We start from the raw sequence: 22,651 nt of genomic DNA on the forward strand, positions 1-22,651 counted from the left end.
TTTTTGATAGAAGCACAAGAAATACTTGGAACTGATATCCAGGAGGAAACAGAATGAGATCCCACTGAGACTTGCTTTTTGCAATGCTCTTTTCAGCTGCTGGTGTGACAAAAAACCCCCAAAATTTGTATATAGGGGACAAAACTAATGATGAGTGAAGTGAGCAGGGGTCTAGGTCAGCACAGGGAGAGGTCAGTGCAGCTGTTAATTAATTAACAGTAGCTGTTAATAGGAGTAGGCACTAAATGAATCTCTGCCCAGGGGAACAAGCACTCCTTTCCTCAGACCCTTCCTGAGGAGCCTCTGCTCCTGCAGGGATTCCTCATTCCTGCGGCAAAGGCAACTCAGCAAGCACCAGCCTGTACATTTCACTCAGTCCAAATCTCCAGAATTCCCATTTTCCAAGAAGTTCCAGGCTCTCTTTGCTCCTTAGGTATGCATTTCACAGGCTTTACCTGCAAAAAAGGTTTGAAGCCCCAAGGTTTTAACAGTGCTGATTACAACTGACCAGGAAACAAGAAACACTTGGATATGGAAGCTTCTCACTTTGAGAAAAAAACCTTGTGGGTGATAAAGACAGCCAGGATGGGACTGACAAAAGAGGAGCTCACCAGGAGCCACCAGCGGAGAAGCCACAAGGAACAGCTGAATATCCCAATTCAGCAATCCATGAACACAAACTGCAGATATCCTACACCATCACAGAATTGTTCAGGCTGGAAAACACCCCTAAGATTGAGTCTAGCCATTAAGCCAGCACTGCTGAGTGACAAGGTGACTAAACCGTGTCCCTGAACGCCACATCTCCGCGTCCCCTAAATCCCTCCAGGGATGGGGACTCAGCCCCTTCCATTCCTAACAGGGACTGGTAGACAGGCTTTATTCAACTCACACAAAATCCAGTCCAAATCCAAACAGAGCCAACACAAGTTCCCTGGAGCACTTCTGCCACCTCTTCAGAACTGTGAAGGGTCAAATCCTCAAAGCTTCATCCAACCATGAGCAGATTTCACTCCCACCCCAGACCTTCAAGCACATTAAGGTGATGTCTGTTCCAGAACTATGATTGGCACCTCTGTGTCCCTTAAACAGGTTTTTTTCCTCCTAATTCCTTTACAGGACTGTTAGCAAACTCCCATACCATCTGAGCCTGATCTAAGGAGTAAACAACGAAAATTAAATTAATGTCATGCTCAGTAACATTTAGAAATTGCAAGCTAAGCAGCTGCCACTTATTCCTAGTAACTCAAAGTATTTTACTGAAGGAAGTTTTCCAACAACATATATTGATTTTGTCAGGTTTGGGCTTTTCTTTTTTTTTCCCCAAGCAACATATGTAGCATGTTCTGTCCTCCTAGGCCTACACACAGCCAGGTTTCATTGCAGTCACTCTTGACTCCTGCCAAACAGATGTTGGGGAAAGCAGTAGAACACAACATGTGATAAAACCTGTCTCAGAACAAAATGCTGGGGTAGGAAAAGCCTTGTGGGTAATGCATTATACTAAAAGCATTGATTATATATTTATATACAGAGTTGATAGGTAGCTGAATTAATATTTGACTGCTTTCACTGAAATCATGCTATTAAATAGAAAAGAAACCCAAAGAAATATTAAGAATTATGTTACAGGATGGCAACTACATAAGTTTTTTAAGTTTCCAAGCATTTATGTTATTCATTTTACCTAAAATCCAGATTCTCACTAGTATCCCAATAGCAAGCTGAAATCATTTGACAAGTGATAAAGGGTTTTAAAAGAGATGGTTTTAAACCACCCTTTGAAATAATAGAATGGCAAGTTATTCCCAGTCCCAAAACACAAAGAACTGAAGTATTATCCTGAGTCTGACAGACATGTCAGCAATTTGCTGTAATTTGTATAACACCCAATCTTCAGCCTTAGCTTACTCCAATACTTCGGTTGTGACAAAGCCTAATGACAGAATTCAGTTCAATTTACTCTCTGAAAGACAAACAAGTTATCTTTGTACTTTAAAAATCAACATTTTTCATGACTTGTACTCTTTCCCCTTATGAAAATAATTACATTTGTATGAAGTAGAATCAGTTCAGTACATGAAACTGACATGAAACCCTTCATATTTACTTTTTCTCTTCAATTTAGTAAGTGTTGGCTCAAAACATGGTATTACCCACTGCAGGACTTAAGACTTGGCTTAGCAAATATAACACAAGACAAATATTGTTGGAACACCCCTGTTCTAACACCCTTCTGATGTATTTCTGTTCTATTCAGTAACACACCTGGATGACCATGACAACAACCTTTTCTAACTTCAGGTATGGGAGTTCTGCTGCTTCTGAACTCAGAGTAAACAAAAAATCTGTAATGCATTACCTTTAACATCAAAAACGAATTTGCATTCCAGAAGCCAAAAACTTCACTCATCTTCACTCACCTTATAAAGTAACTTTCAAAAGCTGGCAGGAAAACCTATTTTCTTCCACACTCACTGCTACAGAAAAGTGACTGTACTCTGATACAAACATGTTTTATAGACTGTCAAACCAGTGAAAGGATTTCACATTCAAAAAAATAATAAAATCGAACCCAGTCAAGCCCAGGTATTTTTCAAAAATTTACATTCTTTAAACAGATAATAAAGAATAACAAATAAACAAATCACCATCTTTCAGAGTGCAAAGGTTGATTTTTCCACCCTAAACCTACGGAGAATAAAGGTTTCATTTACCATATAGAGAAAAAAACACCAGTTGGAGTTCACATTTGTGCCAAAAATTAGATGCGGATTTCTTAAAGCACAAAATATTGCAAAACATCATATCAACCTTGCTTTTCAACAGTGTTATTTGGCAGTCAGCTGGATCTAGGACAGCTGTTCTGCTGTCTATATTTCAATTCAATTTGAATAATCTGTGGTTTTCAATTAATTTACATTAAAGATAATAATGTATTTAGCAATATAAGATTATTAAAGCAAAACCTGTTACGATTAGCAAAAATTTGCATTATTAAAAATGAATTTTGTATATCCTTATGAACATCTCCCAAGCATCATGATAAAAACGAATATAAAAAAAGTCGTGTTTTGTAAATAAGATTCCATATTTAAAAAAAAAAAAATAATAATCAGGAGAAGAGATACCTGAGAGCATTGAGGAAAAAAAAAAAACTGCCAAGGTACATACCTGTAAATCTTTTGAATATTTTCAGCTTTGATTTCCTTGAGAATTTCATGGTAGATATGAAGATTATTTGGCTTTTGAGATGTTGGGGGAGAAGGGCATTTCTTGCGTGCATAATATCCTATCACAATTCCAAAAATAAATAAAATCAAAGCAGTGCAAAATACTTTCAGTATCCGAAAAAAGCTGCAGCGGTTGCTCTTTGGTTTTGGCTGTCTGGTGTAGTGGGAGATGTAGTCAGGGTCTTCCTGAAGCCTCTGGAATCTTCCCTTTGGAGAAGAGGAAGGCTGGATGGGCTCCAGGTCGAGGTCAGGGCTCTGGGAGTTCCCCAGGTGCTGCTGGGCTGCGCTGTCCAGGCGGAAATGGTCAAATCCAGGCTCCTCCAGCTCTTTTTCCATGTCCCACTCCAGCTCCAACGCCGTGGCTTGGAGCTCATCGTTGTCAAGGTATGGAGAGTGCCCCTGTGCCCTCTGGTCTGCACTCACTTTGTGATAGGCCATCTTTTTATCTATTAAAACAAAATTTAATACCTAAATGTTTGTTTCTGTGTGCACACATAATCCATTTATTTGTTCTCTGTAAACCTGAGAGAATGAAACGGGCAATAAAGCCAAAAGTTCTCAGTATTTCACTCTCTCCATTTCCATTGTCCTGTCTTTTGTAGGATCAGCAGTCCCATGAACACCATCATGGGAAATATGTTGTAAGAATATGAATAAAAGGAATTTAAAATGCCAATGGCAAAGCACTGAAATTATCCAATTATTTTGTCAGTCCTCGAGATAATATTAAAAAATTGACTGAAGGCTCAGAGTTTCCAAAACAATTATTTGTTACCTGAAAGTAATTTTAAAGCTTAACAAGTGTGTGCACCAATCTCATTTCACACACCATACAAAATAATGCTGCTAAAATAAAGCTGAAAAGCTGGAAATAATATGAATTGCCTGATCTGATTTCTAAACACAAGGAAATGATAAATTAAAAAAGAAACTTCAGGGTGACACTGTACTTACATATCAATAAAAAGCTTCCATTTAGATGGAGCATTCTATTATTTATAGGTATTTTAAATGCATAGTTCCTGAATGACTGATGAATTTACTTAGAAATTGTCCCAGCTGTTTTGCTCCACTTATTTTTCCCATTTTAATGAATCAAAAGCACTGCCAGGTAAGTATTTGTAACAAAATCATTCTTTTAATAGCAAGGCATAACTGTGGCACTTCTAGATATTTCTATGGAAGTAGAAGCCCTCCAAAAGGAACTCTGACCTCCAGTACAAACACTCAAAGTCAATTTTCAACAAATCACTTTTGACAGAGCGCACCAACAGGGTGCCTTTCCCCCCCACACTCTGACAATAGCCATTCCAACACATAAGCATCTGTAATTTAGGGCTTTTCAAACATCAGACTCACTTCTCAATTAGAATAAAATGAAGATAAAGATATGAAACCTCTCATAGTGATGAACGCTAGACTGACACCTACAACACTACATTATCACTCCACTTTTATGTTTTAAGGCATTTTCACTCTCCAAGACTCACCTCCAAGTAACATTACCATGTAATAGAGGAACCCACTGTAATGGCAAAGTGGAATTCAGCTTTTTGAAACTCTCTGAAGAGAGCAAACTGCTTGCAAGCTCCAATATAATGAAACAGCCTATTGTCCCCTGAAAGGCTATCTGCCTCTATACAATACCAATTTACAGTTCCTATTTTCCCCCTACAGCCATATAAATTTCCCTCACCCATAACTGTCAGCCTGGGAACAGCCAAGAGAGCCCACATGCTCCAAGTCACCATTCCAGTCCCTTTGCAAATCAATCCTCACCCTGCAGTCCAAACCCTTCCATATGCAGCGGGAGCAACAGAGTTTAGAGTGAGATGAACTAAAGCCCCTTAAATTAGTGTGAAAGCCTGGATTATTCATTTAAATAACAATTGCAAATTTAGTCTTTAAATTCCAGTGGAGTCCACAAATGGCTGCAAAGTCAAACAGCTGCAAAGCTGCTGTGGCTGCCCTCTGTGGACTTTGTTAGCCCAGCCCTCAGGAGTGAAGGATGCTCTGAACTTCAGCACCACAATCCCCAGGCTGTGAATCACCTCCAGGTCTCCCAAGGGAGCGCTCTGCCTCTCCATCCAGGTTGTTCAGGATATTCAATATATTGATATTCAATATATTGAAGATATTCAATAATGCCAGCCCCAGAAATTATGCCTGCTGCACTGAGCTTTCTGCCAAGCACCAACTGGACATCAAACCATGTATTAATATTCTTTGAAAAATTGAGATAACTCATTTTCAAGCTATTTATCTGCCCTTTCACTCCGTTTCCTCTTCTATTAGTGGAAGGATTAATTTGCAAACCGTCAGTGACAGAGATCACTGCTAGGTAATATCAACTGCCCAACAACCTCATCTTCCCAACTCCATATTGCTTTTTATTAGAAATTAAAGACTGATGTTTTGCCCTTTAAGCAAAGTAAATCATCACTGCATTTCATAAACACATAATTTTGTCTCTAGAATTCCTGATGTCATATAACAAACTGTTTTAGCCAAATAAGTAAACCCTTGGAAGATTAATACAGTACTAGCCATAAACAAGAATTAAGGCAATTTTTCAGATGCAGTTTCATGGCAAATATTAATCTTGCTGAGCTTATAAATGTTGACCATTGCCTATCTGTGGTAGTTATGTTTTCCCCATATTTATGATATTGAAAAAAAAAGTCTGCTATTGTTCAATGGAGTGTATTAATAAAGGTTATTTAAATCTACATATAAATGCATAATAAAAATTCATATGAAATATCTTGAAATGCTTAGTAATGGTTATTATGCAGATGAGTAGTAACCCCATTTCACCGCTTAGCATCTCTGCGAGCCAATTTTCATTCAAAGCACCACAACCAGTTTCCTCACTTCAGGAAAATAAAAAAAAAAAAACAGAACCAAACAACAGGAAAAACACAAGCAGCTAAATGACCTAAAATAAAAAAATCAATGTTCAATTCAGTTTTATATTTGAGACCAGTCTTTGGAGTATGGGAATCTTATTAGCAACACACGTCCTTTAGTTAAAGAATGCAAAGAATGCAAGAGTAGCTGCAGTTGTTCACTTTTTCCACTAATACTTCTGAACTCATTGTTTCAGTCTAAGGACACAGCAAAACTTACCTGGAAGTATCTGAGCTCAGGGCCTGAGCTGCATTTAACCATTCCAAAAGGAATTTTACAAAGTTCTCAAGGCATAGGTCATTTGTGCCCTGCAATTTGGTATCTAGCTGGTTAAGGAAGTAGGCATGACTTAAACATTATGTATTAAATGCAGTTTTGACTTGCAATTGGAAGGAAAAGAAAACACTACATATCTACAGTAAGAGTGAATTGTGAAAAGGAAAAAAAAAGACAATAGGAATACAGAAAAAAATTGAAAGTCAAGAAAAAGCACTGCAATATTCTCGTTCAGTCTTTTCTATAACACAGACCATAAAAAGAACATATTTTTGAAAGACATTTTTGAAAACTTCAGGAGATAGAAAATTCACCCCATCTGCCAGCAAGCTGTTTCAACATTTAATTGTTGTTAAATACATGCTTTATTATAAAGATAAAAGAGCAACTGCAAAATGCCAGAAGTCTGAATATGCACCAAGTGAGCTTTAAAGCCACTGTATAGGGACAGCAAAGGGGATCATAAACTCTGGAACACTGGACAGAGCCAAGCTGATGACCAATAAAGCTGATGTACATTTCTATACTTCCACTGATTTGTGAGGAGAATGTTTGTAGAGAGGTATCAAACCAAAGCTAAATGTCCTTTCAATTAACTGTACACAAGAAATCAGGAGAGTCAGCTTTATCAGATCATTATTGCCTTAACGAGCCCATTTCAAAACTCTCTGCCTGTGCTTTGACCTTAAAAATAACACATTTACATCCTGCCTGATGGAAACATCTTGTTATGGAACCACCAGAAACTTCTTTTCTTGGTAACTTCCCCTGCTTCAATCCCTTACCAGCAAAGCTTTTGAAAACTATAGAATACGATCTTCATTAAAGGTCCTGCCACCCCCCAATACCTCCATAACAGAAAGGTGAGTTTACATGAACATTTTATGAAACCAACAAGGAAAAAGCAATATGATCATATTACTGTCAACTGTTTGTGACTGCAATAAAATGCAGCTCGTAACTAGCTGATTAGCAATAGACAATTAGCAGGCTCATGCTCCTCAGGAAGTGTGGCAAGTGTTAACAGGCTGCCCACAGCCAGCCCTTCTCAGGCCACTCAGCACTGAAAAGGCAAAATTCACCCAGGAACTCTCCTGAAGGCATTGTGGCCTCTTTGTACAGTCACAAATCCAAAATTCCAGAGCTGTTGGCTCATCTCATTTTGAAGGGGTCTTTCGTTCTCAGTATCTTCTGTACAAAGCCCTTTTCCTCTAAGTCCCTGTAATCTTTTTGTGTCTAGGAAAACCCCAAAAACAGATGGAATATCACCTGTTCAAAGGGCCAATAGCTGTGCTGATCATGGAACTCAACACCCACTGCACTTGCAAGGCTTTAAAGTATGTATGACAACAAATTAGTACTTTGTTAAACGAGTTCATGCCAAGTTTCACGCCTAGACAAATTTCTTCAGCATTATAAATCCCTGACAAAACTTGTTTGCAGAAGAGATTATGATGCCCTTGTCAACAGCAATGTTACACTACCCTGTAATTCAAAAATAATAATGTGATACTTCCATCAGCACTGCCTTAATTTTGTGCAGTAATGATTTCTCCCTTCCTTCACCTTTGGGATATGGGCTTGGCAAGCAGTTCAGTTACAGCAGGACAATTAAATACCTTGTCACTCCATAGAGCCACCAGATGAAAACAGATGACAAAACTCACCAGTTGTTCACATTTCACTTCAGATGAATGCAACCTAAAAGACTGAGCAGTGTCACAGCAGAAACAACAGAGAGACCAGACTGGAGAACAGCCTATGAAACACAGCTAAGTTGAATCTAAAGTTGTCTCTTCATTAGTAAGTCCTTTTTGGCACAGATGAATGTTATAGAATATTTAACCTCTTCCAAAATCTCTCACTGATTTTATTGTATCATGAACAGCCCTGTGGGCCAGGATACCATTAATATCAACACAAAGGACAGCCACACGACCATGACAGGGTCTGTGCAGCACCCTGATGGAAAAGACTCGTGCACAACAATGTCCAGCTGGAGCAGGAATTAATTTGCCTACAATCAAATGCATCATCCACCTGAGCTATAACATCCTGGGCCATCCCAATGTGCATAGGTACATGAATATATTTGCCTGCTGCCTTTTCAGAATCTCAGAACTCCTGGGGCTTGCAGAAAGACTGCAGGAAGCTCCTTCTTCCCCAGCAGAGAAGTATCAAGTAACAAAAAGGCACCCTGAGCTGGTCTCTAATATGCTGGGCATGTATTACTAACACAGAGCTTTTCCATTCTCAAACACACTTAGTTTGCAAATACCTATTTGCCTGAAACAAAACTCAGATATATCTACTAACCTTATAGGAGCTAACAGCATCTGTGATATATGCAGAGTCTGCCGAGGAGGTTTATTAAACTGCAGTGTAATCAGATCAGTATAAATGGCTCTGTTACGGAGCCCGTGTGTTTCTTGTGGGACGTGCTGTGCTGCTGCCTTTGCTTTGCTCCCAGGACAGCTCTTCCCTCCCATTAGGGTGGGAACAGCTCGGTTTTCTCACTGTTCACTCTTTTTGCTCACTTGCAAACATCAGGATGACAACGCCAAACAAGGAGAGAGAAGCCACACACACACTCCAGTTTCTTAGCTCATGAATTAATCACTCATTTTTCCACTGGAATAAACTCTCAGATCCTGCTGTTCTCCTTGAGAAGGGCACTGGATAGGATTTCAGTGTTTCTAAATGCAGAGAAGCAGACGGAGAATCAGGACTTCCAGGGCTAGTCAGGATGTGTTGTGTACGTGTGCTAACACACTGTTCTTAAACTGGCTGTAAGGAGAAGAAATTCCATCCCACATCTCTTCATTTGCACCAGCCCCCAGCCCCACCACCTAAATCCTCCTCCCAAACCACCTCTCCACCTCCACCTTCCCAAAACTCTGCCCGAGCTCCTGCCCATCCCACCCAAAGCTCTTCTTCCAAAACATCAGTCTTTCCCTTTTCCCATTTTCCCTCTCATCAACTGTCTGTACACTAACCTAATATCCAGTTTGCCTGCATAGATATATTTTTCTGACTTCAAGGTTTCATCAATAATATATTTTGCATTACATCCCCCCAGACATTATAATTACCTCTGAAAGAAATAAGATAAAAAGCTTTACCAGGACAAAAACTATTATTGGGACATTTGCATTTAAGCTTATAGTTGAATTTGATGTGAAATAAAATCACTGTAAATGGTGTTTAACTTGAAAATGCTGACAGCAATAGCTGTACTAACAGGCCATAGCAGTTCTTAAGAAAGTTAATTTTATATGACTCATTTCTGCTTCGGAAATTTTTACATTGCCAGTATTTGGCTTGGGCACATTTCACTTTGATATTTTTCAAACTCTTTTTTCTCTTTAATTAGAGTCAATCCTATTTAAATTATTATTTTTAAAATTAAGTCATTTTAACTGTGGAAACTGTACACTTGCAAGCTACTACAGAGTAATAAAGTGTGCTAGTGGGAATCTGCTGTACTTCAAAAGATGCAAACCAACATTGCAAAATACCATGTGGTTTCAACCCATATCTTGGAAAGAACAAAAAAAACCACAAACAAAACCCACAAAAACCCAACACCACAACCAAGCAGCCAACTAATAACAAAAACAAACAAAAGAAAACCAAAATTAAAAGGTCACTTTTATGGATGAGCTACAAACAAGAAAAAGGGGAATCTGGCCTCGTCATAGGCATCAACTCCATTCCTGATTTTAAACCATCACTGACAAAATCTTGCAGTGAAAATATTAACACATTCTGTTTGGGAAAAGAAAAACAACCAGACTAAACCAAACAAAAAAGAAACCACAACCCACAAACAAGCTGGTGACTCTGGACCATTTGGGATACAAGTTTATCTAAAACTGGTCCAACTTCGCAGCAGAGTCATCCCAGAGGATACAGCACGAGATCAGCATCTCAATGGTTATGGGGCATCCCCAGTGAAGGACACTCTGCATCCTTTCTGAGCAAATCTGTTCCAAGTGCTCCAGTTCTCAGAGTTTAGGATCAGTTTCTCAAACTTAGCTGGTTCCAGAAGACAAATCTTCCTGTTAGCAATATTTCCTATGGACACCAGAGATACAGAGGAAATACAAAGCTGTAATGTCTCATGTCAAGAGTAATTTTTTGGATAAAACCAGACTTTAAATGATATATTCAAAATACTGATAGACACACACAATAATGTTCCTGCTGTCACCATCCTGTGCTATTCTAACTTGCTGTGGAAAAATAGGTCAGTACTTGTATAAAAAAATTAAATTCTTACTTCAAGACATCTTCTAGATTTGTTTTTTGTTTCATTTCTTTCTCAGTGGGGTTTTACTCATTTTTATCAAGTTCAACAATGACAGGGAGCCCTTAAAAATAATATAATATAGAGCTGAAGATGGCAACATTTACAATTTAGCTTTATTGGAATTTTACTATATTTTGATAGATGACAGCTTTAATGATTCTGTGCATGGTTTACGGCAGAAAACAGTAAGGCAGTAACATAATTTTCTGCTCTTTCCAACGATCTGTATCCAAAGAATTCAGAAAACATCCAAGTGTACTTCATAACCACGCCAAATTTATTTTCTGGGTGAACTCTCAAATGTTAAAGCTCAAGTACACAGAGTGACGTTGCCGTGGCAACTGCTGCTGCAGCCCAGGATGAGCCCGTGTTTCTGAAAGCACTCTGGTGTCCCCTGTGCACCTGCCCAGGCACACGGACACCCCACGCTCCTGTCAGGAGGCAATCCAGCTGGCCAGGCATTAGCAGCCCCGAGACTGCTCCTGGCGAGGCAAGGGGACGCTTGCTGGAGCCACCAGGCTGTAACAGCCCTGCACATGATCCCTACAAGGGCACAACCACAGTGCTGGATGGACTGGAAAAGACCTTTAAGGTCACCGAGTCCAGCCATCAGCCCAGCACTGCCAAGGCCACCTCTACACCATGTCCCCAAGTGCCACAACAGCTCAGCTCTGAGGTGGTGACTCCACCACTGCCCTGGGCAGGTGTGCCAGGGCTTCCAGGGAAGAAATGTTTCCTCATATCCAATCTAAACCTTCTCTGGTGCAGCTTAAAGCCATTTCTTCCTGTCTCAGCACTTGTTTCCCGAGAGAAGAGACCGACCCCACCTGGCTAAAACTCCTTTCAGAGAGTTGTACAGAACATAAGGTCTCCCCTAAGACTTCTCCAAACACCACCTCCCTCAGCTGTTCTTCCTAAGCCTTGTTTACTTCTGCTTCTAGGGCCTAAATAAGAAACCCTTCATTTGCTCCAAGATGTAATATTAGAAGATTTAGTGTTGCTATAGCTATAGGCAGAGTAGAGAAGTAATATGTTTGGTGTCCTTTGACCTTTTCTTTTCCTAAATCTCCACTGAAATAAGCTGTCAGGTTTGAGAAATGTCAGAGTTTGGTCATTTGAGTCTGCCTGGAGGTGTAATTTTGCATGGTGTACAATTCCTGTGAATTTATCAGAACATGTTTTTTCACACATAGTCAACATGGTGTGACATTCAGCATCCTGAATCTGCCAATGTCTACATGCTGAAATGAGTTTATGATTTCTCTTAAAAAGAAAATCCGAGATGTGTTGGCTCAGGTCAACAAAGGAATCCTCAGTGGATTCCTCAGGACAAAAATTAAAGGAAGCACCCATTCTTTCTGCTGTTTCCTCTGCACACCTACCTTCTGGCAGCTCTGCCACAGGTTTAAGATCTGTGATGAAGTACATCTTCATGTAAAGCTTCACAGATCAGTAATTTATGTGCTTTCAGTAGCTCTCCAGAAGAATTTCACACTTTTACTTAAGCCCTTCTGGAACAGAGCCACGAAAGCAGCCAGGTCTGATGCTGCTTTCAGCCAAGTCCTGCCCAACTGTGACCACATCCTTGGAGAAGAGGCACGGCTGCTTAGCCCATGGTTTAATCTCCAGCCTCTCTTTGATGGTTTCCCATTGTTATCTAGGGAAACCTCTCAGCCTTGCTGTGCTGTATGGAGATGAGGGCATTGCAAGAAATAAACTGGAGAAGTCCATTATCCTGAAGACTACCTGAGTTCTCAGTCTCAGCCTGATCTGGTCATTTTTGACACACTCAGGTTGACAGTCAAGCTTCCATCTATGCACAACATATCACAGACTGGCACTAGTCTGAGCTTATCAATACTGTTAGTCCATACACATTTCTCAAGGAATAATTTCTTAAAAAGCAACCATAACGCTTCTTGACCACTTAGAGAAGAGTGTGATACACACCTTACAATCTAAAAAAAAAATAGATCAGCGACTGTGGAGGAAAAACTTCTCATAAACCTTCTTTACACTTGGCCACGGTTGTGCATAGCTCTTACAGTTTAAATGGCTTATGCTGTAGAACTTTTTGATTTGGAGACATTAGCAGTTGAACAGAAGCAAAGTGTGCATTATGACAAGAACAAAGAGGACATATTCGGGAAACATATAGCTTAGTACACTGAGCTAAAGGAGGCTATAAAACCATGTAACTGATGCTTAGAGGTATTGCAGCAATTCCCTTCTAAAGTGGGAACAGTGCACCAACAGAAGGGCTGATAGTTTCTGCTAATTCAGCTCTATACCATCAGCTAAATGAGGGCTGATGATCCTGTAAGATGCTGGATACCCATGTCCAGCTACACACCCTGGACAGGACAGCCAGTGATGTTTGGGACCTTTAAACGAAGTAATTGTAATCAGAAAATTACAATCTGCTGACAGCAAAAAATGTTAAATAATAAATGCCACAGGAAAGCATCTGTGAATGACCAGTCACAGAGCATACTTTGCATACTGGCTTAATATGTGCTGCTGCTTCCTCTCTGATATTCTTTAAAAAGCACCATTAATCCAAAATACCCCAAGGAACAGTGCTAGGAGAAGACTAAACCTTCTGTCACTGCTTTCAGCTAAAAACCAGAACATGTCCATATTTGTATCACAGCAGAACATGTCAGAGCCTCTTAAAAAAAGATGTGATGAGACATCAATTACAATACTGGAATTAATTCTGGAAAGTTACACTGAAAAGTTTACAATTCACAGAATCATGAAAATGTTGGCTGGCAGGGACCTCACAGGGTCACCTGCTCCAACCTCCCACACAAAGCAGGACTGCTGCCAAAAACAGATCCAGTCACCTCATCCTTAAGCTGAACTCATCAAGCATTCAATCAGAGCTAAAGGGTTCAATATAAACACAAATGTGTGCCATTGCACTCCTTTTCTTTCCTCTGCTGCCAATACATCCGCTTCTCAGTAAAAATAACATCAGCATGCAAACATAAAAACTCTCAGACCTGTAATATAACCGGTAGTTAAAATTCATACAGACATTTTTGCTTTAAAAAAAAAAAAAAAATACAATACAGAAAAGAGACAGAATTGGAAAAAGAAATGAAAAGTCTTAACACATAGACATAGCAGCCATGGCATGAAAAATTCATTTCCATTAATGAGACGTGGTAGTCCCCAGGCCAGCGCCCTTTGTATGTGAACCATGTTAATCAGATTGTATGAGCATTTGCTGGAAACTCTTGGGACAGCAAGCAACTATAACTATAGAGCAAGCACAGCAGATTAGCAGCTTGCTAAAAACTGCTTGACTTGTAACCCTTGAAGCACAGGAATGATGCAGGTTTGCCAAATTACTGATAAATGAAGCATTTATATGTCTTGTATTTGTTGCAGCCTTTGATGCCAATTTCTACATCACCAAAATGTGGACAAAACTTCTCAGGAGAGAAGAAAGCACAGAATAAACACACAAATAAGGTCTGTGTCAGCCCAGCCTTGGTCACACATGCTTCTGGCACAATGCCTTGCTGTTGATTCCCTACATCTCCAAAAAACCCTTCAGTGAGCTGCAGCTGGGTTGGATGGAAGCACCAGAATTCCCACCAGGACTCACTGCAGGAGCTCTGCAGGTTTGGATGAGGAGTACAGCTGGATTTATAGCGAGGCTGAGCAGGACACCAGGACCTGGTCTTGACCAGGCAGACTTCTCCTTCTGAAGAGATCCTATCCATGAGCCCTTCAGCCTGAAGCAGGAAAAACATCTGGATTCAGGCTTTCCTTCCTTCACCTGGCAGTTAATACATTCAATTTCTTCCTAGCTTGGGCTTCATCTGCTGCACCTTTCCAGTGACACAAAGAAATGGAAACCTGTGCTACTTCAGAGAGCTTCATTTTAGAAACATTTGATTTGAGAGTTTCATGGAAATTTCAAAGTTATAAAGCTTTTTATTGATTTTATTCCCAGCCTAATTTTAATCTCAGTCACCAGCTCACACCGTCTGTGCAGAGCCAGGAGTCGGTAAGAAACCAGCCTTCTCAAAAAGTCACCCTCCAATTAAAGAGAATCAATAAGCTAATTTCCAAAGAACATAACCTGGCAATATTCATTGAAATATTGTCCATAATTGACTCTGAAAATGACTCCCAATAAACATGCTGTCAGTGACTCCAAACAATACAAACTATTAAATTCTGCAAAATACTGTATTAGCATTTTCAACATTATACAGATAATTTTGATCAAAATATGAATTACAGTCCAATTGCCAGCCTTTTTTTCTACCTATAATACTTAGATGTCTCCTTGAAGGAAGAAGAGAAGAATTCATAAAATAAACAAATGTATAACCAACTATCATTCATATGCAGCTTCTGTCTCTCTGCAGGCCCCTGGGAAATTGTCTAGATCACTGTAGTGACTCTCAGTATGGCCCTGGTCTCTCCTGCCTTTCTTCCCTTTTGAAATACAAATTAAAGAAAAAAAAAAATAAATATAGAAATAGGGATACAGATCCTAAACTCCACAAGGATCTGTACTTTCTTTGACTTCAAGAAATGAAAACAAAATTTTTCAGTTTCCCCAGAAATGTCATTCAAAACTGAACATGCTCTGCTTTACCTTACATGTTAATAATTTCTCTTAGAAATAAACATTTCCTCACTAAAAATGTGCATTTTTATTAAATTTAGGGTTTTAGTGGGAATATTTCCCTCACAAAACAACTTAATCAGCTTTATTTATACATGACCTAATTCCAAGCTCAGGGGAAAAAAAAATAAAAAATAAATAAAATCAGAAGATGCCCATGAGGAAGAGGATCAGGACATGCAAACCAAAAAAGCAGCAGCACTTCCTTTATCTCTACTACTTTTTTACAGCGAAATGTCTTCCACTGAGCTTCATAGTAGAGTGTTTTTCATGATTTACAGCAAGGAAAGAGGCAAATCAGTCTCTAGTGAAAAGTCACCCAAGCTCATGAAAAATTTAGAGTGACTAAATTTATAATTAAAATGAATCAAGAATCATCATCAGAAAACAGTCTGTACATTAACAGAAATTCAAGACTGAAAATCTGAATGCTCTTCCTTCTTTTTTTTCTTTTCCTCCAACAAAAAACAGAAGTCCCTGTATTTTAGACATAGGACATACCTGTAATTTTTTTTTATGTATTAAGGGTATTTAGAAACATGGTGAACTAAATTAAGCATGTCTCACAGCTTTTATAATTTATTTATGAACAGGGGCAGTATTAAAAATAAATGATCTTCAATAGCACTTAAAAGTAAAGCTGTTTTGAGACCAAATATTAGGCAAATGGCACGAAAATGTAAAACTTGGGAAGTCACAAAGCACTCCTCTATCACAAACTTACTTTTTTTACTACCAAAATGCAGCCTGAAACGACCAGGGGGTTGTTACAACACAAGCAAAATCATAAATTGCATGACACATCATTGGCTGTCAGGATGTTAGTTAATTACTCAATTTTTCAATCTCTTTTTATAAGTATCAAGCTTGGACTGCTTCACCCAGAGACACCAAGGCTGTAGCTGCCCTGCCAGACATTTCAGAGGGCTTGGTCTGAATGTGGACAGAAGAATTGAGTTCCATGACCCATTTCCAGACTCTTTTACAAACTTCCCAAGTGTAACCATTGCGGGGTCATGCCCAAACCCCACCACACTGAATGCAAAGACAATATAACCGTACAGTGACCCCTGTGCCACATCTGTATGTAAATAACACCTAAATGCTCCATAAAGCTCTTTTGGATCTGTAATCCATTTCCATTTCCCCCTTACTTCCAGATCCTGGAAATAATTAAGCCTTCAGTTAAACCAATTAAATATTGTGTGCTGTCTCAAAACCATACTGGATTTTTACCTTCCTCTGCTAAACTTAGTCCAAAATAATTGCAGAGAATACAATTATCTACCACAGTCACCATCTGGGACATGAAAGCAATCATTTTAATTATTGCCATTGTAGCTTGGGACCCACAAAGACCATTTTCTGGGCTACATATGGAGTTTATTTTTATGGATTAATGTCTAAACAGGTGGATGTAGCATAGAAAAAGGCAGCTGGATAAATGCCCATAAACTTTTCTACCCAGTGTGGACTACTACAAAGAACTAGAGAACTGAATTTTATATCCAAGCTGGTTGTTAAGCTGCTGGGTGATTTCAAAAACAAAATCAGCACTGTTCTAAAGCACTTTTATGTATCATTGAAGTAGCTACCACTGAAGTAAAGAGATGGCTTTCTCATTAGAGACGTGGATTATCAAAAACTAGCAATTTTACTGACTGTATTGGGAATTTTGTTTATGGGAAAAGGAGAATACTTTAGTCTGGGCACTTTTATTTGAGTAGATACCTATGAGGATGCAGCTCTAGCACAAGCCATCAAAGTTAAAATGGATTTATCCAGCAGAGCAATCTCACAGAAAAGAGCAAAGGAGGACTGCAATCTAATTAAATTAATGAGAACCAGAAAAATAAATATATAGGGAATGAAATGTAGAGAGGGTATTAGCTTAAGAGTTTTTGAATATAGCACTAAAAAAAGCTACTTAAATGCCTCTGAAGATAGTTTTAATCTGGTTTAGCAAGGTCAAAATGACTGCAAAATGAGTAAGAAACTGGAAAACTTACATAATGTGGTAGTAAGCAAAATCTTCTTAGAGCCCTATCACAATTTAGGCTTCACACAGCTGAATGAAACCTGAATGGACTCTCATTTAATGAGCCCATTAGACCCGAGTCAAGAAGTGGAAGTCTGAAGATTATTAATGAATGCAACAGTCAATGGAATTCCCAGCCTACAAGTGTTTGAAAGGATCATCACTTCTTCATCCTGACACAATGAACTCCTCCTGTGGGCTGCAGAGGCTGTTTAACTCTCATCAGTATGAAAGGAGATGAGTTTGGTCAGTTCCCCAGTCCAGTCTGTATTGTGAATCCAGCAGAACTGAGCCAGCAGCAGCTTTCCATGCCACCACACACCCTGAACTACGAGCTGAGAACGATGGCTGTTTCCTGCTTTGTTTTTTGTTTGTTTAAACTCGGAGGTTGGTGATCATCAAGATGTCTCACTACTTGCCTCCACTGTTTTAATAAATGACGAAGCTCAGCTCTGGGCTGAGGTGAGCTCAAAGCCAGTTTGCTGGCCAGAAGCTCTGCATTTTGTGAGGCAGGAGCAGCACAACCCATCCAGTCTGCAGGGTTTCCTTTTGGAGCTGGATGGTACCGGAGCAAAACCCCAACAAGTCACTCACCATCACACCTGGATCAATGGATGTTTCCAAAGTTATCCATCACCACTACAAACACACTCAAATAACCTACTGAGGGGCTGGGGAGAATGCTCTTCTACCTGATTAGGGCAGATCTTATCATCCTTCTTCCATGCAGATTTCACATCTGCAGATTTCCTCTCTAAATTAAAATGATATCTTGCTTTTTGCTGGACAACACACTCCAACCTTAACCCTCTGAACTTTGTAATTGCTTTGAATGAAATACCATTAAGGGTTGAAACTAAATGCATACCTGAAGTATTTAAGCACTGAGATCTAAATCACACTTTTTGGCAGGCTTGCTATGAGCATCCAGATCTAGATCTTTTTTTTAAGATTTACCTGCAGCATACTGTAGAGTGCAAGGATTGAGTTAAATCTTTTAAAAGATAATGATACAAGTACTGAAATAAATGAAAAACAATCATACATGACCAGGAATATTCTAATAGTAATGTTTATCCACAGCAATGATCTGGAGTAGGTCTTCATCCCATAAGGAATATTTGACTATTAAAAATAAAAACATCTTTGCCATGTTTTGAAACTTAATAATTAGATTTAGAGAAAATACGCTTAATTATACCCAGAAAAATCAAGTCTGACTGCTTGGAGGGTGTGAGTCCCTCAGTCCATCTGCTGAGTACTTTCACTGCTTTTTTGGCACTTCCTTGAAGTCATGAACAGAACACACACACACAGAGGTTAGAAACGTTTCAAAATCATGTAAGCAGATGGTGATACAGCAGGTAATAATTTAATTACACAACTCCTAGAACATGTTTCCAAAAAAAAAAAACCCAAAAAAAAAACAGAAAGAGGAAGGGAATTAACAATGTCCAGTCTGATCTTTTAATTGCAGCATGACTGCTTTTGTTGAATTGGCACTGATTTTCCACCCATCTATTCTGCAGCTGGAAAGAGAATAAACAAGATGTTCTATACTGTGTTTTACTCCTAACACAACATTTAAGATGAAAAAAAATAAAAATTAGCATGATAAAGTATAGGTTATCCTTGTAGACAAGAAAATAACAGCAACACCAAAAAAGAAAACTTATCTTTAGTTTTGCAGGTACAAAGAGGTCAGAAAGATACACACACATCTGCTCTTGCTTCTGTGCAGAACTCTGATAGTTCTGAAGTGTGAAAGCAATGAAAAAATCCTTATTAGAAGCACAAAATCCCATGGACATGGAGCAGCACGATACAGACAAGATATCAGAGTTGAACAGAGAAATTGAATGAGAATAAGAGAAGAGAATTAAAGAAAACAAAACCAAAAAAAACCACCCCGGCCCAATATTGTGTTGTCTGCTTTACACCTATGAAGGCTGAAAGAGAAAAAAGGCTCTCCTGAATGTTCTTATGGAAACTTCATGTTTTAGACAAGGAATTGCTGCCTACAAAGAGGCTGAGGATGTACTCTGGGCTGAAGATGTCACTTGGATGTAGAAACATCAAAATCCACAGCATCATTCCAGCTAGGTATAGCTTGAAATGATAAATAAACTCAGAAAAATATATTAAAATAAACATCATAATGAGATCAAGGCGAACAAGGTTTGACTGGAGTGTTAAGGTAGTGGTGCTGAGTCATCCTAACCTACGGAATGTGAAATCACATCAGAAATACATCACCCTTTGCATTATGGGCATAAATTAAGGCATGAAAGTGGAAGGAAGCAAACACAAATGAACTGGAATAATCAGAAAACTGTCACAGACACTCAGCACGTTCCAGCCCCTGCTGGCATTATGGGATACCTTCTAGTAAGACATTAAAATATGGGCAAAAGAAAGGAGGATTGGGTGTAAGGTAGAATTAATGGTTGTGAAATTACCCAAAAAATAATACAAGTTCATACATAATACTTTAATTTTGTCATAGAAAGTGCATTTTGTCCTTAAGGAAAAGGTCAAATGGTTTTAAGAGTCACAATATCTGAGTCACAAAATATAAGTACTAATTTATATATATGTGCATATAGACATGTATAAAAGAAACATCATAAAAATCACTAGTTGAATTTTTGGGTTATTTTCACTCTGACTACAAATGCCTTAATTGGCTGCCTAATTGGAAGTAAAAAAAACCTAGGCTTATGATTTAGGCAGCTCATAATGCAAACTTTCATTGTATTATTTTTTTATTAGTTCAATTTCTCAGCAAACTCCGTACGGAAATGGATTATGGAAGTTGGGTTCTGGGTTTTATGATACTATAAAATAACATATGAAATATTATTTAGCATTAAATATTGTAAACAAGTAAGATAAGGTCTCTCCAAATTGTGCATCTAGTCAGCTCCAACTTGGGATCAGCTTCTCTCAGAGTGCACAGCAAATGAAAAACCAGCACAGCTTCCTGGAGCATCACCTTCTCTTTCTTACACACTCATTTTTTCCTATTTTTTACTGAGTAGGTATAAATGGAATAAAAGAGATGTGAAGCATTTACAACTGTTTCCTATCATTTCATTTTTTGATTCTCACAATTTATTCCCCTATAAATTAATAAAACGAAACAGAAATATCACAAAAGGTCACTTGGATGTAGAAACACCAAAATCCCCAGCATCATTCCAGCTAGGTTTATGATGTATAGCTTGAAATGCTAAATAAACTCAGAAAAATATATTAAAATAAACATCATAATGAAAACAATAATAAATGCCATATAATTCTGTGCTGTGCTTGTCACTTGAAAAGGAAGTTCAAATCAAATTTTAATAAATATGACATACGATTTCAGAGTGTAATAGTGCATTTACCACATAAGACAATTACTTTTATTTTAATTGAATTCTGTTTAATGAAGCTTTACCTTATTTTTCAGACTACCTACACCAGAGCATTTCGGAAAAAGAGTCTGAAGACAGAGTCTAATTAAAATCCTCTGCATGTCCTATGCTGTTGTTGTTTGGGGGATTTTGGTTGCTTTTGGGTTTTTTTTTTAGGAATGGCTGTTGTTTTGTACACAAATTATCCACTTTATTAAGTATACACAAGTACACATGCACACAACTATATATGTGCCTGAATTTTCTATATACAGAATAAATGGAAGTTATTATCTGGTATTTTCTTCAAAAAACTACTGTTCTGGTAACAAATACCTTATTAGAAAATGAAAGTGGCAGTAAGAACTCCCAGGTTTAAATGTTTAGTGGCAAATATTAGGCTTGTGACTATTAAAATGACTCCAGACAGCCCTAAAGGTGGCTGGACGTGAGGAATGGGCTGAGGGAAGCTCTTGCTAGAAGGGAAGTCAGCTAAGAAACAACCTGCTCTGTCCTCCAGAAAAAAGTGGCTGCCTCAAGTCACCCTTGCTCAATATTGAATATCAAATTGAGTGAGTTTGCCCCAGAAAAGGAGCAGAAAGAAAAGCAAGAGCCAGCTGATCTGTTTTGTCTACCATTAACAGCAACAGAGGTGGTGCAAATGAAAGTGCTGTTAGGTTTTCTGATGAACATTTATCATCCAAAAGTTATGTCATGGCAGTGAATAGTGGTAAGTAGCCACGAGAAACCACAAATAGAAGAAGAAAAGACAAAAATATTCAATAAGCTTCTAAAAAAAAAAAAAGTTGTTTTTTTCAAACCTCCCTTGAATGCTAAAGACCCTACAAAGAATAAATGATAAGACAAGTCTGATATAACTCACACAGCCAGGAAAGAGTCAGGATCAGCATCAAATACCACCAGCAACCACCATCCCCAGCTCTAATTGGCTTTTAAACGGTGCCAAGCTGATTGATGTGTCCCTTCTGATTTACCATACACTCTTCTTTTGGTTCAGTGAAGTTAAACACGCAGAAGAGAATCATGTGTCAACCAGGAGATTAGTTTTAAAACCTATATGTTGAAATGAATAAATTGTACTTTCATTAACAGAAGTAGGCCATACGCCGAGAAAGTCATTGGATTCGCTTCACTGCTGAACTGGAGCAACAATATCTGATTAGAAAGCCTCAGCAGTTCAAAAGTCTTTAAAGACAGGTCCAGTGGTTATAAAATTAATTTTTAATGATATTGTTCCATCTGGGAGATTTACTTCAAGGGCCAAATGGGTTCCCTGAGCTGAAGTATTAGCTTTAACAAACCTGACACATCTACTATCTGTCTACTATCTGCTTAAAATACTATTAAAAAGTTGATGGGAAGATGCTTTCTCTATTTTCTGCTTTCTTCTTCTCCAGCAGTTTTTAAGGTCCTGTAATACATCCATAGTAGGAAACATTAGCAGCATTAAGTTGGGGTTTTTGGTTTTGTTTTTTTTGGAGAATTTGGAAAGCCTGGAAGTTTGCTAATAGTAATATAAAAATGTTATAGAAAATTGGGGTTTATTCCAACTGGATTACATGATGGCCCTTCCTTTTGGGGATAAAAAAATTAAAAATTAAGGTTTCCAATTCCAAAAATAGAAATGTATAATTTTCAAAAACCGTATCAAAAAATAATCCCCGTAAATTTTTTTTGTAACTTTCACACAGTTTCAAAACTGAACAGGGATTAGAAACTAAAGTCCTTTCTCTTAGAATTCTTGCTAAATATTACCATTAACAGGGCTGGGTATTTTTTCATTCCAAGTAACACAAGGCTCAAGTGGCT

General features: G+C 38.4%; 1 protein-coding gene across 5 annotated transcripts in view; it reads right to left on the reverse strand.

The window, feature by feature from the left end:
- The window catches only part of NAALADL2 (N-acetylated alpha-linked acidic dipeptidase like 2), a 406,977-nt gene that overhangs the window by 214,515 nt on the left and 169,811 nt on the right, over positions 1 to 22,651 (reverse strand). For all 5 annotated transcript variants that reach the window (XM_086844332.1, XM_086844333.1, XM_086844335.1 and 2 more), the window contains one exon: positions 3,175 to 3,679. In XM_086844332.1, the coding sequence (XP_086700458.1) occupies positions 3,175 to 3,671 (497 nt within the window). In that variant the 5' untranslated portion in view covers positions 3,672 to 3,679. The remainder of the gene's footprint in view (positions 1 to 3,174; positions 3,680 to 22,651) is intronic.

The sequence above is a fragment of the Cyanistes caeruleus genome, chromosome 10, assembly GCF_971803275.1.
Source record: "Cyanistes caeruleus chromosome 10, bCyaCae1.hap1.1, whole genome shotgun sequence".
Lineage (NCBI taxonomy): Eukaryota > Metazoa > Chordata > Aves > Passeriformes > Paridae > Cyanistes > Cyanistes caeruleus.